The 20437-nt window shown below is 37.5% G+C and overlaps 1 protein-coding gene across 1 annotated transcript in view; it reads left to right on the top strand.

Annotated features, from left to right (window-relative positions):
- The first annotated feature begins 303 nt into the window (after positions 1–303).
- Positions 304–20437, top strand: part of LRPPRC (leucine rich pentatricopeptide repeat containing) — an 87134-nt gene continuing 67000 nt past the window's right edge. The window contains exons 1-11 of the mRNA XM_085054975.1: positions 304–509; positions 10446–10648; positions 12884–13006; positions 13673–13794; positions 13885–13943; positions 14519–14605; positions 15094–15220; positions 16262–16406; positions 17164–17306; positions 17591–17696; positions 17778–17885. Coding sequence (XP_084911101.1) covers positions 319–509; positions 10446–10648; positions 12884–13006; positions 13673–13794; positions 13885–13943; positions 14519–14605; positions 15094–15220; positions 16262–16406; positions 17164–17306; positions 17591–17696; positions 17778–17885 — 1414 coding nt within the window. The 5' untranslated portion in view covers positions 304–318. The remainder of the gene's footprint in view (positions 510–10445; positions 10649–12883; positions 13007–13672; positions 13795–13884; positions 13944–14518; positions 14606–15093; positions 15221–16261; positions 16407–17163; positions 17307–17590; positions 17697–17777; positions 17886–20437) is intronic.

Genomic DNA, 20437 nt, shown 5'->3' with positions numbered 1-20437 from the left:
GCAGCGAGGAAGCGGCAGGCAGCGCCGGGCTGCAGGGCGGCAGCACCTGGGCGGGCAGGCCAGGCGAGGCGGGCGGGCAGGGACAGCCCGTCCCGCGGAAGGGCAGGGAAGGACTGACTCCCGGGAAAGTCGCTCCTTCCCGCCGCTTCCTCCCGCGCGCCCGCTTTCCGCCGGCGCCGCTCCCGGTTGGCTGCCGGGCGGCCCAACCCGGGCCTGCGTGGAACGGCCCATCGGCCGCGCGGGGTGGGAATTAGCGGCGCGCCGGCGCCCGAGCGGGCCCGTTCCGAGGCCGGGCCCAGCGGCTCCCCCCTGCGGGGAATGGTTCGCCCCCGTCACGTGGCACCGGCGGCGGCGCAGCGCCGGCGCGCGCCTCACGTGCTGCGGGCGGTCATGGCCGCGCTGCTGAACTCCGCCGGGCGCCTCCGGGCGCTGCGCCCGCGCCTCCCGCCGCTGCTCCCGCCGCTCCTCCGCCCGCCCGCCGCCCCTGCCCCACCGCCCGGCCCCGCCAGGTGAGACCCCGCGCCGCCGCGCCGCTCGGTAGGGCTGGCGGGGCCGGCCGAGGCGGCGCTCCGCACGCCCAAGGGCACTGCCGGCCATGCCGCCGCGCTCTGCGGCGCTGCCTGCCGGGGCTGCCCCGGGGGCTCCGCTGCACCGCCCGGCCCGGCCCGGCGGCCTCGCCGCGTGTGCGCGGCCTCGGGGTGAGCGCGGGGCGAAGGCCGCGCCGGAGCGCCGCTGCCCTCAGGCTGGGTGTCAGGGCGGCCCGCGCCTTCCCCACGCTGGGCGCGGAGCGGAGCGGAGCCCTGAGCGCCGCGGCACACGGCTGTGGGACACAACGTGTGGAGGGGCAGAGTAGGGCATAAGCGGTGATGGAGTGGAGTTACTGTCCCTGGAGGTGTTCAGGAAATGACAGGACGTGGCACTTGGTGCTCTGGTTATAGCTGACGAGGTGGTGGTCGGTCACAGGTCGGACTCGATGATCTTGGAGGGCTTTTGCAACCTAAATGAGTGCGTGATGGTGTGACACAGGTGGGATCTGTGCTTCCTCTTCGTGCCCGCAGACTCTGCTGTGTCTCTTGTCAAGATGAATGTCTTGATTTCTTTGCCATGGTTCTCTCCTTTCTGATCATGCAGGTAGAGTGGAAAACTCACCCTGTCCTACCCACCTGTGTGCATCCCGGCTGCGGTTTTGACCACGCTTACGTGTGGTTGGTGCCCTGCAGGAACCTTAAACCTTCATTAACACAACTACAGACACACAGCTTTATGAGCTGATATAAGGGCTTAGCGCTGTCCAAGGGAGAAAGTTGTTCTGTATTTTGTGTTATATTTCCTGTGCTCTCTCTAAGACAGAGTAACTTAATTCGTGGTAGAAAATCAGAACAGTTTTCTGCCATTCTAAGTAGATAAATACATGTTCAACAGAGGACTTGGTGAGTTCCAGTGCTGGTTCAGAAGAAGGGATGGGAGCAGGCAGGAGTCAGAAATGGAGAACTCCTAGAGGGAAGTCTCCCCACCAAAATAAGGACATGATTGCTACTTCCACTACCTTTAGTGCTTATCAGTCTTACTTTGGGGCTGTTCTTATTTGGTAGCCTGGCCAAAATCAGAAAAAGAATATTGTTTTCTGTTGGCTTTAATCACTGAAGTGTATCAGTTGCTAACAACTGCTAAAGTTAGTGGGAAGGATGGAGTAGACTAGTTCAGGAAGGACCAGGAACTGGGAATATCTGCTGTATGGTTGGCAACAGAACCACACAGTGAGTTAGCTGCAAATTATAAGTAAATTTTTATTTTTCTAGTAATTAATTTGTTGCAAGAAATAATATTTCCCGAAATTCATGTATGACTTGGTGAAGGACTAACTGCTTTTTTTGTCCCTAGAGCTCTGTTTCTGGTAAGAACTTTAAAAGTGCTTTATATTATGATAATTTGGTTCTAACAGCTGTTTTTTTGGCTGTTTCCACCCCAATACCTTTTTCTTGCACCAAATTATACTTACTTTCAGATATAAATTGGGTCATATGTGGGATAGTTCCATGATCATGCTGAAAATTCTTTTGAAACTTTTTGTCCATTCTTTCCGTCCAGGAATTTCATTCCTACGATAGGTTTTCACATAAAATCTCCCTGTCATGCTATTGTATGTGTTTAGGCATCCTGGTGCACAAGTGATGATCTAGGGCCAAAGCATAAGGCAAAGGCAGTACCTATGAAGTGAAATTGTATTTATTAAGCATATGATCTCATTTCATTTTTTTGCCTTAAGTAATGATTCATTGCTATTTCTTTTTCTACTTAAGCCTTTATATCTGAAGCTGGACCTCCTTTGAAGAACTAGACTGACACATGGACAACATTTGGGCTTGCTATATTTGCTGTTCAGGTCTCAAGATTATTTTGAGAATGAAATCCAGTCTGCTGGAGTAAAGTCCAGAGAATATTGAAAAAGTTCTAATTGGAATAGTAGGGAAAGACACGCCCAGTTTCAAGATTAAATAAACAGTAATAATCTAGCATTTTGCAAGAAAACTCTGTAAGTAACTGTATGTTTACCATTGCTTGGTACAGTCACTGTAGCATTGAACATAATAAATTCAATTCAGAGGCATGTCTGTGACTCACTACAGTAATGGTTACAGAAAAGCTGCACATCTGCTAGCTGCTTTAGAGATGTGAAAGGGCAAGCATCACATTCGAGCTGAGGTTTTCTCAAAGCATCATTTATTGCTCTGATTTTTAACCCAAACGTCTTCCAGAAACAGGTTGGGATAGTAGAAACGTAGACTAGTGGTTGAGAAGCATTTCATAGCAAGTCAGATTTAAGACAAATTTACTCTTTTACTTGACCATATTTAGTACAAAATGTGAAATATACTGAGCTGCATGTTGTCACCCTCATGCCATGCAATTTTGTTAAAGATAAACTATGGCAGACCAAGGCAACAAATGTCAGATCTACGACAAACTTTAGCAGAGCACTGTTTTTTGTGGTACAATTTATTTACCACATGCAACATTGCTCATAGAAGCTTCATTAAGGGAAAAAATGCCTGAATTTGCTATTACTATCTGACTAAGAATGCTGTAACAAACCTCTCCATTGACAAGTGTTGAGAGTAGGTTTTTGAGTTAACATCAGGATATTTTGGGGGACTTTATTCTACGTACTGTAGGTGATGTTGTGATGTGATGTTGCAGCTTTCTGCTGTGGGCAAGTTAATGTTCAGAGAAAGGGTTTTGGCTCCATTCTCCCTGCGCTGTCCACCCTCCTGGTGCTGACCAGCTTGTCTGGCAGACATTTAGGTTCCTAAAGCATAGACCATGGAAGTATAGCTGAGGAGGAAAACCAAGGAGAATCAACAAAAGAAATCAAGCTGGGGAACCTGCTCCAGTGTGGGCTCCTCTCTCTACAGGCCCACAGGTCCTGCTAGGACCCTGCATTTTCACGGGGTTGTCTATGTGTTTTCAAAACTCTGTTCAGCCTAAATCCAAAAGACAGCCCTGTACTTTCTACTTTGAAGAAAATTAACCCAGGCAAAACCAGCACAGAAGGTGCTTGTAAGGACTCTTGCCTTTTGATCCATTGTGATGTGTTTCAAATATATTGGTAAGATGGGAGAGCAAAGATCCTTTTAAACAAGGTTTCACACTGGCTGGGGGATGGATTTGATTAAGTCATAAATTAAAAACCCAAATGATTCATGGCTTATTGAATGGTACATTTTAATTTTTTTTCAATTAGCTGGAAACAAGTTCTTATGACTATTTGCTACCATACTCAGCAATCCAGTGGACAAAAATGTAGAACTGAATGCTTAATTACATTAGCAAAATGATAGAAGGAGAGGTCTTAAAATGCAGAGGAGACATAGAGCAGACTTGCTTTTCATAATACTCTGTTGTAATGAAGCTTCACAAGCTGCACTGTTGTAGTTGCTTTGTGTGTTTTACTGATGGATATGAAATTCCTAGATACTTCCCAAGAAATCACAGAATCATAGAGGTGTTATGGTTGGAAAAGATCTCTAAGATTATCAAAGTCCAGCTGTTAACTAACACTGCCATTTTCACCACTAAACGATGTCCCCAGGTGCCACATCTACCTCTCTTTTGAACGTTTCCAGGGAAGGTGACTGCCACTTACCTGGGCAGCCTGTTCCATGTGTGACACCCTTTCCAGTGAAGAGTTTTTTCTTAAGATCCTAAGTGTAGTACAAAGCTAAGGTTTTCTGTTTTGCTTCTTGTGAACCACTTAGGTAGACTTTTTATATATTCTCCAAGAAACTTGAGGTTTCTCAGTCTACATGAAAAAACATTAATTTTGCTCTCTTGTAAGATCTTGCTATATCTCATTGAAACAACTATACAGTGGCCTGAACATTGTGGCCTTTTATATAGCTGATCATGGCTAAGTCAGGGGAAATACTGTTTTAACAGTTGTGTGAATCATGCTGGGATCTCAGGTGTTTACTGAATTTAATATTAGGTCTGTATTAGTGCATATAAGAACACTAATGAATTATAACTCATTTAAGTTTGCCATTGTTCTACTTCAAACATGGCTTTATTTTGAGAACTGTTTCATGCAGTTTTTGCCTATTTACTGTAGAAAGAACAAAATATTCAGTACTTTTCATAGAACAAGCACAGCAACTAACTTATTGCGGCTCTGATAAAGGGAGGCAAATATCCATATTTATAATTAAACGTGGGGTTATTTTTATATATTTGTACAGATATATAAATGTAAGAATAAATATATATATGAATACATAAATATAACTGGCTTTTTTAATATATGGAATTAGTCAAGTCTTACAGAAAGTTAGCTTTCTGCTGCTGCAAGGGAAAACATGAACATCACCTACTTTTTGAGTTTTGGTAAAGATGGGACTTTTTTTACTGAGGTTGTTGTATAAGATATGTTCCTATAGGAAGTTAAAGGTACTGCCTTTAGTCTGCTCTAGCAATGTGGAAGACATGTAAGTATGTGAGTACAGCACTGGGATTCTCACTTAAACCCTTGTAATACAAGAATTTTGCTGGTTGACTTGTTATGAATTTCTCATGCCCACTTCACCTCTGCGTAAGTTTTTCTGTGAGTCTATCTTCAGCTACTTTCTCAGTGCTGTAAGCTAAACTGGAGGTGAAGAGTTACCTCTTGTGTTGGAATTACAAATGCACAGTTGATTAGCCTTTCTTGTGTAAGTGAGGTCTGCAGTTGTAGGGACAAAGCTGAAAATGGTGTAAAGGCTCCAATATCTGAAGGCTGCTTCTCATCTTGTGATTGTGGGAGCTGGTGAGAGATCACTTTATAGGGCTCAGTATATCTTTTTGAGCTTCTCCCAGTTCTGAAGCATAGTAGAGAGAAATGACACATTTTGGAGAAGACCCAGATTGCTCATTCAGACAGTTGTGAAATTTATTGTTCAGCTTTATGTGCTTGCAAATAAAGTGTTTCTTATATAGAAAATCTTAAAATGCCATCTGAAGGTGATTGAGGAAAGTAAATGTTTGGCACTCATTGCAGTTCTTGGGGAAGTATGCGTTTTGTTGTGTAGCATAGCATTTAAATCTGAAAAAAATTAGTTAAAATAATTTTTAAAATACTATTACATCAGAAAACTATGTAATCTAACATCCCATACTGAGGCAGAATCAGAAATATCATGGTCATATGTGATTAGATTTATTTCCCCCACTCCTAATCTTACTTTATAAGCTTCCAAATGAGCAAGTTTGACTGAAGTATCCTTTTCAAATATTTCATTGCAATTAATGTTACAACCATTAGTATTGGTTGTGTGATGCCTGATGAATTAGGTTCAGTTGCTTCTCTGTTTGGAGAGTGGGATGGGGTAGATGAGTCCTTTGAGTCTTTTATACTTGGGGTTTTTTCCTGAAAAACATACCATGGCAAACAGATCATTAGCTGTATTTTAGCTATGATCCTCTCTTTAGGAGTTGAGAATTTGAAGTTATTTTGCTGTGTGATGTGTCAAGCTTAGTGGTGCCTCATTTTCAGTACTTTCTCTGCTTCACAGTTGTCTGGCCAGTTATACCCCATCTTAAGTTTCTGCATTTGTGTTTTGTTCAAAACACAAAACTTCTTGTGGTCTGTATTGAAGCTACTGAATGCACATGGATTGTACCAGTCGTTTCCTAGTTAGGTCAGGAGATGGCTTCACTTAGACTCTCACACAATATTCCCCCATCCGCAGCAAACGATATTTTAATTCTGTATATATATTTAATTTTTTTTTTGTTTAAAGAACTACTGCAGTGCTATTTTGTAACTAGAAGTACATTGTATCTCCTTGTTTTCCCTACGAGTTTGTCGGGTAAACTGGTGCCAAAAGCCTGTACACCAATCTGTATTTTTTTATTAAGCTTCTGTTTTTCCTGCAACTTCCATAAATTTTTCAAATTAATTCCAAAGGACTGGAGTTTGAGTAAGATCCCTTAATGTGTCTTTAATATATCTTAATGTTTTCAGAAATTACTTAAGTCATTCTTCCATATTCTCACCTACTCCCCAATTTTCTTATTAAAATTAGTAGTGGTAGTTAGAATTTACAGAGGATGGTTGCAATTAACATTTCTTGAAAGCCAAACAATGTATCAGCTGTAATTTTTTCCCTTTGAAGAGGTAGTTTCTAAAATCATCTCTATTAACTTTGCAAACCTTTCTTGCTGCCTTTTTAGGTGATTTCCTGAGTGAAATGGTTAACGTGGCCTTCCTTGTGTTTCATGGGGAGGTTGTTCCATTAGGATGAACTTTCAGTATGTTGTCTACTGCATTCTTTTGTCCTTTGCCTGGTTGCCTGAAATCAAACCTAATACATACTCAACAAATTAAGGGACATAGTATCTTTTTTGGAAGCTGACTTTCTGGTCTGCTCAACCTTTCTTCTTAGGGAATAGTGAGCTCTTGGATTTTTTTTGGTCTTTTCGTTTTTTTGAGTTCTTAGTTGGTTTGTAATGCTACATACCAGTTTCAAGGCAGTAGATGCTGCGGCTCCATCCAGCTTCTGAAGCCACAGTTTTTTAAAGAAATTTTTATTATGGGATTTGCTTAATATTACACAGTGCCTTAAATAGCACTGGAAGTGTAATTTATTCAAATGCTGAAGTACACCTGAGTCTTACATTAAGCACATTTCAGGTTAATGATGATTGTTTAGGTGAATGCCAGTGGAAGTTTGAGTTCCTCAGGTTATTTTATAATTTTATACTGTTTTCATCTGTCTGTCTCAAACAGAAACTTGGCCTCCCATATAGATATTCCTTAAAATGTCCTTAATCAGAATAAATAAACAGAAGCACCAGTACCATATTTGATAATATTGGGGCAGGGGGTCTAAATAGAAATGCCCAATTCTACTCGCTTTTCAGAAGGTTGTTACTGTATTAAAATAACACTTTCATGTAAGTGTATAGTATTTTACAGAGTGCAATTGTAGCAATTGATAGGCTATAATATTCTAAACTTGTGTTATAAATAGCATCATGCTAAATGCTAAGCAGGAAAGTTTAGTAACAAATGAAACTTTAGAGTCTTCTCATGTTGTTAAGCAGCTTATGTTGAGCATGCACATACTGTTTTTATCTGTACACTTTATCTGAGTGAGCTATGCAAGTGCTTTAAAATATTTGTGACTTCTGACATGTGGAGAATCATACCAAGATGGCTTTCTTACAATGGTGAAGGACTTAGGAGCTGTAGATACTAATTCGTTTATGGTTAGAGGTGTTTTATATGTCATAAAATATTACTCAATAATTTGAAAAATACTATAAAACATTAGCAGGATTTTATAGGAAAAGGCATTTCAGTTTTAATCTGAAGCACAGAGGTTTTCTGCACTTGTGCTTTGATTGATAATGGAAATCAAACTATAAATTTCTGTGTTACAAAGACAGCCCTGTGTTACTGCTGGCTTCCAAAGCATTTTTCTAACCTTTCTGGAACTATTCTGAAGAGCTCTTAAGTAGTTCTTTTAATGGGTGTGTAAGACTGGATGATACCATTTTCTTTTTTTACCTGTATCTTTAATAAAAATAAAAGAACTTGCAGTCATTACAATTTCATTTTTCTAGCTATCCACTGGCTAGCTCAAAGTTGAGTATTGCTGTTTATGTTTTATTAAGGAGATATTTAAGTTCTAGGCATCTCATTTGTATGTTTGACTCTGAAGGGGTTAAAATTTAGTATCTTACTCTTATTCTTACCTTGTACTACTGAATCTTATTCTAATTAGTCTAATGACTTTTGTTTTCTGAAGGTACACTGTGTCTGGTTATGTGAAGCAATAGAAGGAGAAGAGGAAAAAGAGGGAAAGAATTGGGGAAAATGACATCCTTGAGAATACTTTTAGTGAGAGATGGCATTTACCAGTAGCAACAAAAAAGTTTGATGCTAATCTGACAAGCTGCTTACCACCAAAAATAGTTTTTCAGAGCTTTTTTCCTTTTTTGTTTGTTTGTTTTTATTCCTAGTTCCTCTGATTTTAGGTACCTTTCTTTTCACCATTTCTTTTTTTCTCTGAATAATTCTGGTGCGTTGTGGACATCATGAGCTGTTTACACTCTAACCTGATGGAACAGTAATTTTATTATTTTGTAGAAGTGGATGAATTGGTATTGTGCCAAATATAAACTAACAGAGTGATCTGGATAAAATGAGAGCTAGCCCAAAGGGATCAGTGTGAACTTCCATCTAGAAGGAAGTGGCATTGAAACTGAAGGAGGAGATCTGTCCTTTTTTGTGAGTCTTTCTTCTCTTCATCAGTTCCTTCTATCTTATCCTGTCCCTAGCAAAATACCATGCAGATAATTTGCTGGTCTCTGGAGTATTCTTCAGGAGGAAACTAAGAGATTAGGCAGTGTAAAAATTGCATCCTTGGAAAAGGTAATGCCAAATAGTAGTGATGTTCTTCATTATTAAAGGAGGTTTAAAAAATACTTTTAGAATCAAATATCATCTATTTAACTGTTGTCATGGCTCCATTAGGAAAGAGATTCTGCCTCAGGCAACTTCTAGAACTTATGCCCTGCTGAGTTACCAAATCAAGATACCAAACAGCAAGGAAAAGACTGGTATTTGGGCTACTTGCTGCTCACAAGAGGCAACCACATGATAAACCACCAGTCTGTTTTTTGTACTCCAGTGATGACTCCTCTGCCATTTAGCAGCTTGCTGCCAGTGCTTCTGAAATACAGAATTGCTACCAGCAAGCTTTTCTCCTCCAGTGGGCTTCCTCTCCTTGGGCCTTAAACTGCCACTGTTTGGTGAGAAACCAGCCAGCAGAAAGACCTGTGAAAAAGCTTCAGGTGTAAAATTGTTCTGTAGAGAACACCAGCACTCCTGGCTTTTAGGCTGCCATTTCACAAAATGTGGAGCCATTACTGTATAGGACTCCTGGAGCACCTGTAACAGCAGGGAGTACAACTAGGGTTTTTGGGTTTTTTTAAAACTAGTCTAAAGCGCTTGCAAAAATTCAGCTGAAGAGCTAGAGATGAGGGAGGGGAATTTTAGAAGTTACTGAGGCTTGTTTTTGCCGCCCAGCCAGGTATTACTTTTTTGTATAGGATTCTGGAGGAGGATAATCTGGTTTATTTTATGCAATTGTAAGCACAGTTGAGAACAAACTTCCTAAAATGCTTTTGTGTAATGATAATTTCACCTGCACAGGCTGTTCATAACCTTGCTGTGGCACATAGACCATTTTCTCACTCTTACGTATACCAACTTGTTCTTAAAAAAAAAAGGCAAGCTCTTATTTCTTTGCTGGAAATAAGAACACTTTCTCATTATGCTTCTGGTTGTCATGCTTTATTTTGAGAAAAGAAATATTTAGACAAATCTGCTGTTGATACTTGGTTTACATGGCAGTATGGACAAACGCTTCATGCTGGTTATTGTAAATTCTGCAACATGTGGAGTGTTGGTGTTTAAGCCATTGCTGTCTAACACACTGACCTTTGCATTAGTTCTTGTGCATTTTCATTGAAAAGGAAGGTATGATTTGCTGCTTTGTTTTACTGTGTTCTGGAAGATCTGTCTGTGACTGTTCTTGAGATTTTTTCAAAAGCTTGTGAGAGCTTTAGTGAGTAGCTGTAATGGGACAATAGACTTTTATAGCACTTGGATGACTTAAAAATTTTTATTTTTGTGGGAATAGTATTTGAGCCATTTAATTCATGAGGTGAAACTAAGTGAAAATTTCAGAGAAACATCACTGTGAGAAAATGTATGACTGTTTTAAGTAGAAAGACACTGAAACAAATTACCTGTATTTGTTTGTTTATACAGAAATGGAATGTTTTTGAGACTGTTCATCAGCAAGAAGAGCATTATCTTTTTGTCATTATGTGACTAGTCTAGATCCAGAATGACTCACAGAATTGTAATCTTTATTTTTTGTTTGTTCCTATACAAACAGAAATGTTATGAACCAAATAAGGTTCCTTACACTTGCACCTCAAGAGGAAGGAAGTGTTAAAGAAGAACCAGTTTCAGAAATTCGAACCAGACCAACCTGGCACTTTGACTGGGCACTAAATAAAGTGGATAACTCTGTCCGAAAAACCGGCCGCATCCCTAAAGCTCTCCTACTGAAAATCTTCCAGGAAGTAAGCAAAGCAGGTAAGTTGCTTCCAATTAAAACAAAATGAAGCTAAATTTCAGCGTGCTATGTAATCATTCATCAAGCCAAGGAAATAAATTGAAAATGTTCTGATCTGTATTTTGTCTTTGAGTGTTGTTTAATCTGCTGTGTATGTTGATAGACAGGCTTTAAATGCTTTAGAGACACTTTAGAGTGCTTTTTTGAATGCACATGTTAGCTTTTTCAAGGATTTTTTTGTCTTTAAGAATTTATAAGTCTTACAAAAGTGTTTTTTTAAGGTATGTTATATTGCCTTGCTTATTGTGGATTTTTAATCTGATAATGCACTTTCGTCATGTAACTGTATTGTGCTTCTGAGCAGCGCTCATACATGTTTTTTGCATAGTATATTTTTAAAGTGTCTGTGATGAGCCATGCTGCCATTAAGATGTTACTTGTTTTAAAATGGAACTACAACAGGGAAGTGTGGTGATCCACAAGTTCTCACATTCCCAGGTAGCTGTGGTTATTCATGAGAAGAAAGCTTTATTTTTTTGAATAAAATAAAACCAAATAGCTGAGACATTGTCCATCCTGATGGATTAAGTACCCCTTTGGCTAGAATATGCAGACTGCATTAGTATTTTGCAAACCAGCTGCCACATTTGATGAGGTTTGGTATCATTTAGCATGAGTCAGTACAGATATTTGCTGAATATACTCACTAAGTACTACTGCCAATATTTATCAATGGCAGCATGTATTGTTCTGCTTAAGTTTTAAGCTTTGCTGTGTATTACTCTGGATTGTAATGGCTTGTCTAGCTGGGATTGTGCTTTTAAAAGTTTTGCATTTTATTGTTTAAAAGCTGAGCCTTCAATTCATGCTCTTTCTGTTGAGCTTAGTTTTTTATTTTTCGCTTGGGATATCTGTTCTGATTCTGAGTGCTTGGTCTTTTTTTAGATGTAAACCTCTAATTTGCCAATATGGGTTGGCAAGAATTTTGTGTCTCTGAGCCTCTCTGCAAGTAGTTCTTCATGAACCTTGACTAGTTCAACAGTTTTTAAGTGACACTAACAAAAATATTAGTTGCTTACAGGGTTTTCCTTTGGCTTTGTAATTGGATTTAAGAAGAAAAGCACAGACTCACAAAATAGATTTAATTAAGGTGCTATTAGAACAAATGGCAAATATTTCCATATGAAAAATTTAGTCCTTTTTTATTAATAATAAAACTAATTTAGCAGAAGTGTGGGAGGTTAGTGTTGATTTCTGCCTGTGTTTTTGTTGTTTTTCCATTTCTAATTACAACACAAAAAATGCCTGAAAAAGGTGTTTGCAGTAGATCTTGATGTGCATTCTCTCCATGCTCATACTACCAAAAGTTTTTGGTTTTCTTTTCCCTTCCAAGGTACTAAGTTACTAGTTACAGCGCTGGTATTATGAAACTGAACATGTGTTGGCATTTTCATCACATGAAATAATTGTGTGCAGGGATTTAAAAGTTGGTCATTTATGAAGTGATGATCATACTTGACAGTGTGCTGCTTTCTAAAGAAATTAATTTTAATTTGAAATAGCTGGATTTGCATCTAAAGATGTGGTAGAAAAAAAAAATCGTCTTCAGCTGATTGGGTCATTTGAGATAGATTCTGCAGTTCTGCCTTTCTTTGCCTCAGAAACAGTAGTAAAGTTAAAATGTAAGGATTTATATTTTTTTTAACATTCTGGGACTTGTACAAAAATCAGAAAAGGCACATAATCTTAGTTTCCTTCACTATTGTCTGGATGCAAATTTTCTCATTTGTTATGTTTTAAGCATAGGCAGAAGTGGAGATAGAAATTTCTGTGTGGAAATGTTCCAGTTTTGGAATAGATTGAATTGGTGTGAAGTATTTTAACATTTTAGAAATTTACCATGAAGTTATGTCCCTGTTAGGATGAAATGATCTCAGGATCTTGAGCTGAGAAGTTAAAAGTAATAGATATTCTAAGCTTAGTAATTTGGTGTTGTACTTTTAACAATTTCTGCTCAGCTGAGCTCCTTATTGTACTAAATGGCATGTTTTATCATGAATCTTTTTAGGATAGTGCACAATAGTGCCATTGTTTAATCATTTGGGGATCCTGTTCAGTAAAAATCTTCAGTCTTGGAGAAAATTCTATTCTATAGAAAATGCTTAAATATTCCAGTAGGTCAGTCTCAATTTTTCCTTCTAATATTGGATGCACAATCATTTATGAAGAAATCTGTGTTTTTATTTCACTTGCAGGGTGTCCAGGGAGTAACCAGACCTTACTTTTGTTGCGAAGTTGTGGTGATGTCTTACCAGAGGTATTGTCACCTGAAAGAACAGAACTGGCCCATAAGATATGGGACAAGATGAAAGAACTTGGTACGTTGGCTCTGTTAGTCCTTCTTGCAAGAACAGCTCTGTGCTTTAGTTATTTTGTCTGTCATGAAAGACAATGAATAATTTAATAGTTTTTAGATGTTAGGTTATAACAGGTTGTACATATTACCAAATGAATGGTAGATTTTGTTATTCAGGTGAGAGACCTGTTTCTAATTCTGGGGGTTATAGTGACATCTAGGGGTGTTAATAATAAATCTAAAGATTTTTTTCTTTTTTTGTAAGATGCTTAAATTGGACTCTTGCTTGATTTTCATTATGGAATTTACTTTTGTTAGATGATACCTGGTGGGCTGAGTATTTCTAGTGCTACCACCTATTTTGTGAGATGATATTTTTAAGTACGTCATCTATCTATAGATAATGCATAGGTAAATGCTTTTTGTTAGTAATATTACTGAATCTGTAAAGTAAATACAGCTGTAGAGACTGTGGAATAGCACTGCTTTCACTGTGCTCTTGTTATGTTCTAGCATTTTATAAACACATGAGCTGTTAAATAGATGTCTGATATTTCAAAGGTGAATAAAAGGAAGCAGTCTCATAAGTTCATACAGAATAAAATTGACATGAAATTAATTACCCGTGAAACTACGTTGGATTTAGAGAATCTCCATTCACTGACTGTGGCTGAAATATTTTCTTTAGGTGCTGTGTATGATACTAGCCATTACAATGCTTTACTTAAAGTCTACCTTCAGAATGAGCACAGATTTTCTCCGACAGAATTCTTGGCCAGAATGGAGGAAGCTAATGTGCAGCCTAATCGAGTAGGTACCCTTTCACAGGATCTGAACTTTTAACAGTAATACCAATTCATTGAACGGAAATAATTAACTTCCCCTTTTTATTTTCTGTAGGTAACGTACCAAAGGTTGATTGATGCTTATTGCAATGAGGGTGACATTGAAGGAGCAAGGTATTCTTTTGCATTTATGCTCAAAGGGATTTCCACAAAACTTGTTTCTCATATTCCCTACCACTGATGTTAAAACTGATTTCCGTGTAATTCACAGAAATTGAGCAAAGCGAAGAAGGGTTTTATATAAATGTATTTTAACCAAGCAATGGAGAGCGATTTCCTGGAGACTGCTGAAATCTACACAAAGCAAAATAAAAATAAGTGATAGACCAGTGTGTTCAAATCAAGTTGTATTCACATTGCTCAGAAAATAACTTGTTTTGTCATTTCTAGAGCCAGCATGAAAAAGTGAGGTTATGAAAGCTTACTGGCATTGTAAGAAAATGGCTACTGGGAAAGGCATTTGAGAATAAAGTGGTCTAAGGAACAAATTGTAATAATTCTCTTGTTGTTAAGCAGGGCTTGCTGAGTATCTCTCTAACATTTTAATTTTAGCAAGGTTGAGTTGTAACAGTGTGATTGCAGAACATGAGAAATAAGTAAAAGGAAGATAAAAATTTTTAAAAACCCAGCCCCACCCAAGTGTCTGCATGTTTCAAAGTGGCAAATCCAAATTGTCTTATATTTTGCAGTAAGATTCTCGGATTTATGAAGAGCAAAGATCTCCCCATCACTGAAGCAGTATTCAGTAGCCTTTTGAAAGGACATGCAAGATCAGGGTAATGTTTAATATCTTTTATTCTTTTTGTTTACTGCTAGCCTTACTAGAATATAAAGTGATATAACTGTACAGAAAAATTACATGCTGCATAATGTGATGGTTTTGGATAATAATTTGTAGAAGACAGTCTCTGTACATTTATGAGGCAAAAAAGCTATTTAACAAAGGAAGTAGATTTGTTTCTTGTGTCTGAAAATCTTGTTTTTCAAGATAAATTACTGTACTTTTGTAGTGTTTGAGAGGAAATTTGCTGCACTTAGTTTTGAACTTTATCATCTGCTAAAGTTGAAAGAGTATTTTAAGTAATACAGTTATTAAAAAGATTTGCACTTTAACCTTTCAGGATTTGCTTAGTTAAAATAAGTTTCTCTAAACTTGTTGCAGTCTTTGTTTCCAATTCTGATTAATTTAATGAGGAAATGTGGAAGTTGCAATAAACATAGTTATGATTAAATCTACTTAGGGTCTTGCTTTGAATTCTTTCAGAGATATGAAGAGTGCAGAAAACATCCTTTCAGTGATGAGGACGGCTGGTGTTGAACCAGGTCCAGACACCTATTTGTCACTGCTGAATGTGTATGCTGAAAAGGGTGATATAGATAGCATCAAACAGGTATTGCAAATTTGAATTGAAATACAACTTGTTTGATCTTTTGTTCAATATAACTTTGGAATGCTTTCAGTCCATGCAGGAGGAAAAAGAAAGAATTTTATAATTGGTTTCCTCCTACTTTGAAGTAATTAACAACTTTTTTTATAGCATTTGAATAGCTGGTTAACTGAAAGCAATCTCATAATTTCTGAAAAATACTTGTCTTTTGATAGTGGCATTTCACTCTGGGAAGATAGATTTGTCAGTGAGCGATTTAATTATTTAGGAGTTTTTTCAAAGACAGTGCATGTGAAATATTTATGTATTTATGAAAATAAAAAGTAAACTTTGATTATTCTGTTCCCATTGATCCATCCCTTGGCCATTGAAGCCACGGGATATTTCCTGTGAAAATCAATTTTTTTCTTTTGAGAGTTCATACCAGCAGCTAGATGTCTGTAAGATGAGGCTGCCTTACAGCCCTTTGTGTAGCTGGTTTTTTTTCAAGTATTCTCTCTCACTTTTTTCTTTAATCAAAGAAATTATTGGTAAAGCAATGAGAAAAGATCAAACCAATTTTCTTAAGTTGTATCAGGAGTTTAACAAGATGCAGAGGACCATATCAAGGAAGAGGATATCGGAAACATTATTTTGTTCTGTGACTTAAACAAATATTCATCAACCAGTATTATTCCAAACAGTGACAAAATGTTTGATTAGTCATTTTTTCCTTTACAAAAAGTAGTTTCTTTTGAAAATCATCTCACAGTGAGGATACCTCTGGTGTTTTCATATATTATCAGATATTAGAATGAAACTATATGTTATATCCCTTTTAGCTGTCTCATTTTGTTTTAGAGTCTAAAGGTGTTTAAGTCCCTCTCAATGCTTCTTGCATATTCTTTCTCTATACCATATTCCATAATCTAAACCTCTGGGTTTTAAAAAAGAAAAACACCCAGCTTTTTGTGTTTTGTTTTTTTATTTTGTTTTGATTTAAAATGTATTCTGTTTTGAATCACTTTAGAGTTCATTAAAGTTAAATTTATTTTGGTTTTACAGACTCTAGAACAGGTTGAGAAGACTGAAGGATACCTTATGGATAGGATTTTAATGCAGGTGATTTTTAGCCTTGCCAAGGCTGGATATCCGCAGCACGTTGAGGAAATTAAGGGACGCATAAGATTTGAAAAGGAATTGATTCCAGGTATGTCCTTAGTTCCTACAGCAGGTTGGAGACAGAGCACTTTTTCCTATTTTTTTCTTGTTTTTCCTTTTTATTCCAAAAATAGGTAATTTTCTACTTTTCTCTTGAATACTGAGGGAGAGGAATAATTTTGCCACTAGTTTGTGGATTCATTTGTGTGTTTGTGTGTTTTAGATTGTGTTTTATATAATCTAAATAGAAACCAGCTTTATTAATTTGCATACAAAAATTAATTACTGCTTTTTAATACATTTCTAAAATTCTTGAAGATTTTATAGGAAAATAGCAAGTGCGGAGTCCTTTCTTCAAACACCACTTTTAAGATTCCTATTGAAAGAGCTCTTTATGACTGCTAGAAAAAAGGGATACTAAATACTAAATATAGTTTTTTATTACATTTAAAGTCACTTCTGGATCCCAATTTGTGTAATCTGATTGATAACTGTTAATTATATTTCATCCGCTTTTTTCTTTTTTTGATGTGTCTAGAAATGTGTTTCTCTTTTTCTTATCCTCTCATGCTGCAGTGGTGCTACTTCTGTAATTTTTGCCTAGTCTTCTAATGGAAAAGTGAATTTCATTGCTAAATATGAATCTGGAAAAGGTAGTCTCAAATTTGGTTTGTTAATCTTGTTTAAAAGTATGTTAGTGGTGCTTGTAAAACATTTACTTTTCTAGCTTCCACTAATTTTAGTAGCTTAAGGGAAAATAGTTATGTGCACTTTATTAATGATGTTCTCTGTTTTTGAATTACTAGATGCAATGAACCTGTGTTTATCTCTGATCACTCACGGCTTTGAAGATATCAGCTTCAGCATTGTGAAGTCTTTAAGTCATTTATCTCGTGATCATATGGACCAAGGTAGCTTCTTCTTGCAACATTGTGTAAATAGAGATCTGGTAAGCAGAATAGTAATACTTTTTTCTTAATCTAATAATAATGGTATAATTATTTGGTTTAATGCAACTGCGAAGATTGAAAATGGTGAGTTGCTTCACAGTTCTTCAAGAGCAAAAGAAGAATTTTGTTATTTCATATCAACTTGCATAGTAAATTGAAATTCACAAAGTAGTCCTGCTTGGCCTGTCTAATATCCATTTTCTAAACATTAGAAGAATCTGACATTCTTAACAATTTGAGAAATTGATAAATACATTAAATTATTTTTTGGAATTGTTTGCAGCCTCTGAAGAAGCTGAAGCAATTCTGTAATGAGTTACAAGAAGCGAAGATGCACTCGGCACCATTACCGTTTATCTTGCGCTGCGCTATGGAGGCCAACAAATCAGGTACTCTGCTTATTTAGTTATTTTACATGTGCTCGTTTAGAGTACTTGATCACTGTTTAATTATTTTGTGAATGTTTTCAGCCTTGGCCATTGATGTGATGAAGATGATGAAAGAGGAAGGCTTGACACTCAGACCTCACTACTGCTGGCCGCTGCTGGTTGCATACCAGAAAGAGAATAACCTTAAAGGTGAGTTAAATGCTCCTGTAGCATTATTGCAAACCACAAATCTTACTGCTATGAGATTCATCAGAAATTAAATGAAGCCCTTGCTATATGTCTGTCCTCATTTCAAACAATTTTTCCTTCAGAAAGACTTTCCTAAAACCTCCTTTCTTGTTTGATTGTGGTACAGTTCTACGAATTTCAAGTTTCCCTTGACACAGAAGGATGTGAGAGAGTGTTTACTTAACTTTTTAACTCTTCACATTCTTTCTGCCTTCCACTGGTCTTTTTGCTGCTCATTGCTATTTACAGTTTACTCTTGAAGAAACTGAAATCCAAGTGAAGAATTTAAAAGTAGGGCTATGTTGTTGTAGCACTCTTGGACTGCAAAACCAGTCCTTATTTCAAGCCAGCTTCTTATTTTTTGCCTGATGAAACAAACGTGAATTTTATTACAAGCATAAAAACTGCAGGGGAACTTACGTTGCTGAATGTATGAGCCTGACCTGACAGCATACTGATTGAAGGACAAAAATGCTCAATCTTTGGGATTCTTAAGTAGGTTTAAGCATTTAGCATACTTTCCCCTGTTACACATGGGGATGTCTACAGGATATGAATAAGAATTGAACAAATATTAAATTTTAGAGTACAGTATCTAATTCTTTGGTTTGCGTTATTGGTAATTCAGAAAGAATGGTATTGTAAAAAGATGCTTTTAACAGAAGTACTTCCCCCTTGGGGAAACAAAAAACTGTCTTTTTCATCTTATCTCACAGTATAATGTGCTTTAGAATGAGATGCAGAGTTGTTAGCGTGACACTGGGTGACAAACAAAATGCACAAACAAAAAAAAAGTGCTTTTAGCAGACTCTTCATATCGCAATTTTATCTTAAATATACAGGCACATTCCAGTTTGGAAGAAATGCTGAAACAAGTATTCCCTAATTGTTTCTGGCTATAAAAATGTCTCAAGTCTTTTTCAAAAAGCCTTTGTGAAAACAATATTCAGTTTTTATTAACTCCTTAGGCTCTGTTCCTGCTAGACTACTGCCCAAGTTTATCTTCTCCCAGGTTTTCAAATCCTTGAAAGTTCTATGATATTTTTAAAGTCTGGCAATGTTGTTTTACTTTGGTCCTTTGTGACTTACTTGAAGCACAGTGTTGCCAAAAATAAGTAAATTGAAATCAGTGTCATACTTCTCTGTGTGGCTGCTGCCTACTGAAAAAAAAGGTGCTTTCTGTTACTCCGTGGAAAATTTCACCTCACTAACACAATTCTAAGAGACATTGGAAGTGTTTTTAGATTTAGACTTGGCTCCCAAAACTGAAGCAATATGTTGACTTGGCTCCCAGAACTGAGTGTCGAGAGAAACTTTGGTTTTCATACTTCTTTTGGTCTTTGTCAAGATCAGAGATCACCTTAATTTGGACTCTTACTGTAGAAATCAACTGTGCTTTGGCTAGTAGTTGCTACTGGAAGTCATGGAAGCAAATTGAGAAGAAAACTGTTGAAGGAGCCCTCAATTCTAGCATTTCTAGCCATTTTCCATAGAGCCTTTGTTTTTTTGTCTTCAAAGGCATTGCATATATATACACTTCGGCTGTAAGATAATGCTGTGAATTTGCAAACTCATTTTTGTAGCCTGGTACTCACTGTCCAAGTCTATATTGTCAAGTAGAAGCATTGCTGCTCTGTACATACCTACACAAGACAGTGATTTTGCAATTCTTAAAATACATTAGGTAAAAAGATACCTCATCAGTTTCTTTTATAGTGAAGAATCAGTGCAACTGTTCTTGCTGAATAGTGAAACAAGTTGTCTTCTTCCCATGTGTAAGCTTGCATTCAGTTTTTCCAAGTTAATGATAGAAAAATGAATAAATGATTTCCACTGTCTAAAAATACAATCAATATGCTTGAAGAAAGGTAAATAGGGGGAAAAAAACCTCATCCACCATGGAACTGTTTCATAGAAATAATAGAGCAAACAGTAAGGCTGCAGTAGAGCCTAAGGGTGACAGCAGATAGTAAATGAACAGAGAATGGTGCTTTCTAGCAGCAAAAAATAGTGTGAACAGAAGTGCAGGCATGGTATCACCTCCCATACCAAAAATGAGGTAATTATTTCTCCACAAAGTAGTAATGCCCAACCTAATGCGTGTAATTTCATGTCTCAAGGCTGGAAATGGAAAAGAACTTCGAGGAAAAACTATTAAAAATATGATAGGCTATGGACTGGACTAAATAATCATTAAAGAAAGCAGAATATAAGCAACAACCTATCTAGAACTGCAGTGTCCAAATGTCTGAATCAGTACATACAGTGTGACAATTAAATAATAAATAGCAATGTTTAGTTACATGTTTCTCTAATGTTTATTACAGCAAAATCTGACACTGGATATGAAAGGAAATTCTGTAATTTCTGCATTATGGAATTGTGTTTGAAAAAAGGTATCAAGGAAGTAGTGGCTAGGAGGTATGAAACTAAAAAAGGCTAATTTGAAGTACACCTTAACCACTCTGAAATACCAAGCACTTCTTTTCAGTCATTTTATATATGCAAATAAT

The sequence above is a fragment of the Lichenostomus cassidix genome, chromosome 3, assembly GCF_008360975.1.
Source record: "Lichenostomus cassidix isolate B80296 chromosome 3, HeHo_3.0, whole genome shotgun sequence".
Lineage (NCBI taxonomy): Eukaryota > Metazoa > Chordata > Aves > Passeriformes > Meliphagidae > Lichenostomus > Lichenostomus cassidix.
This window is presented reverse-complemented; position numbering and strand designations above follow the sequence as displayed.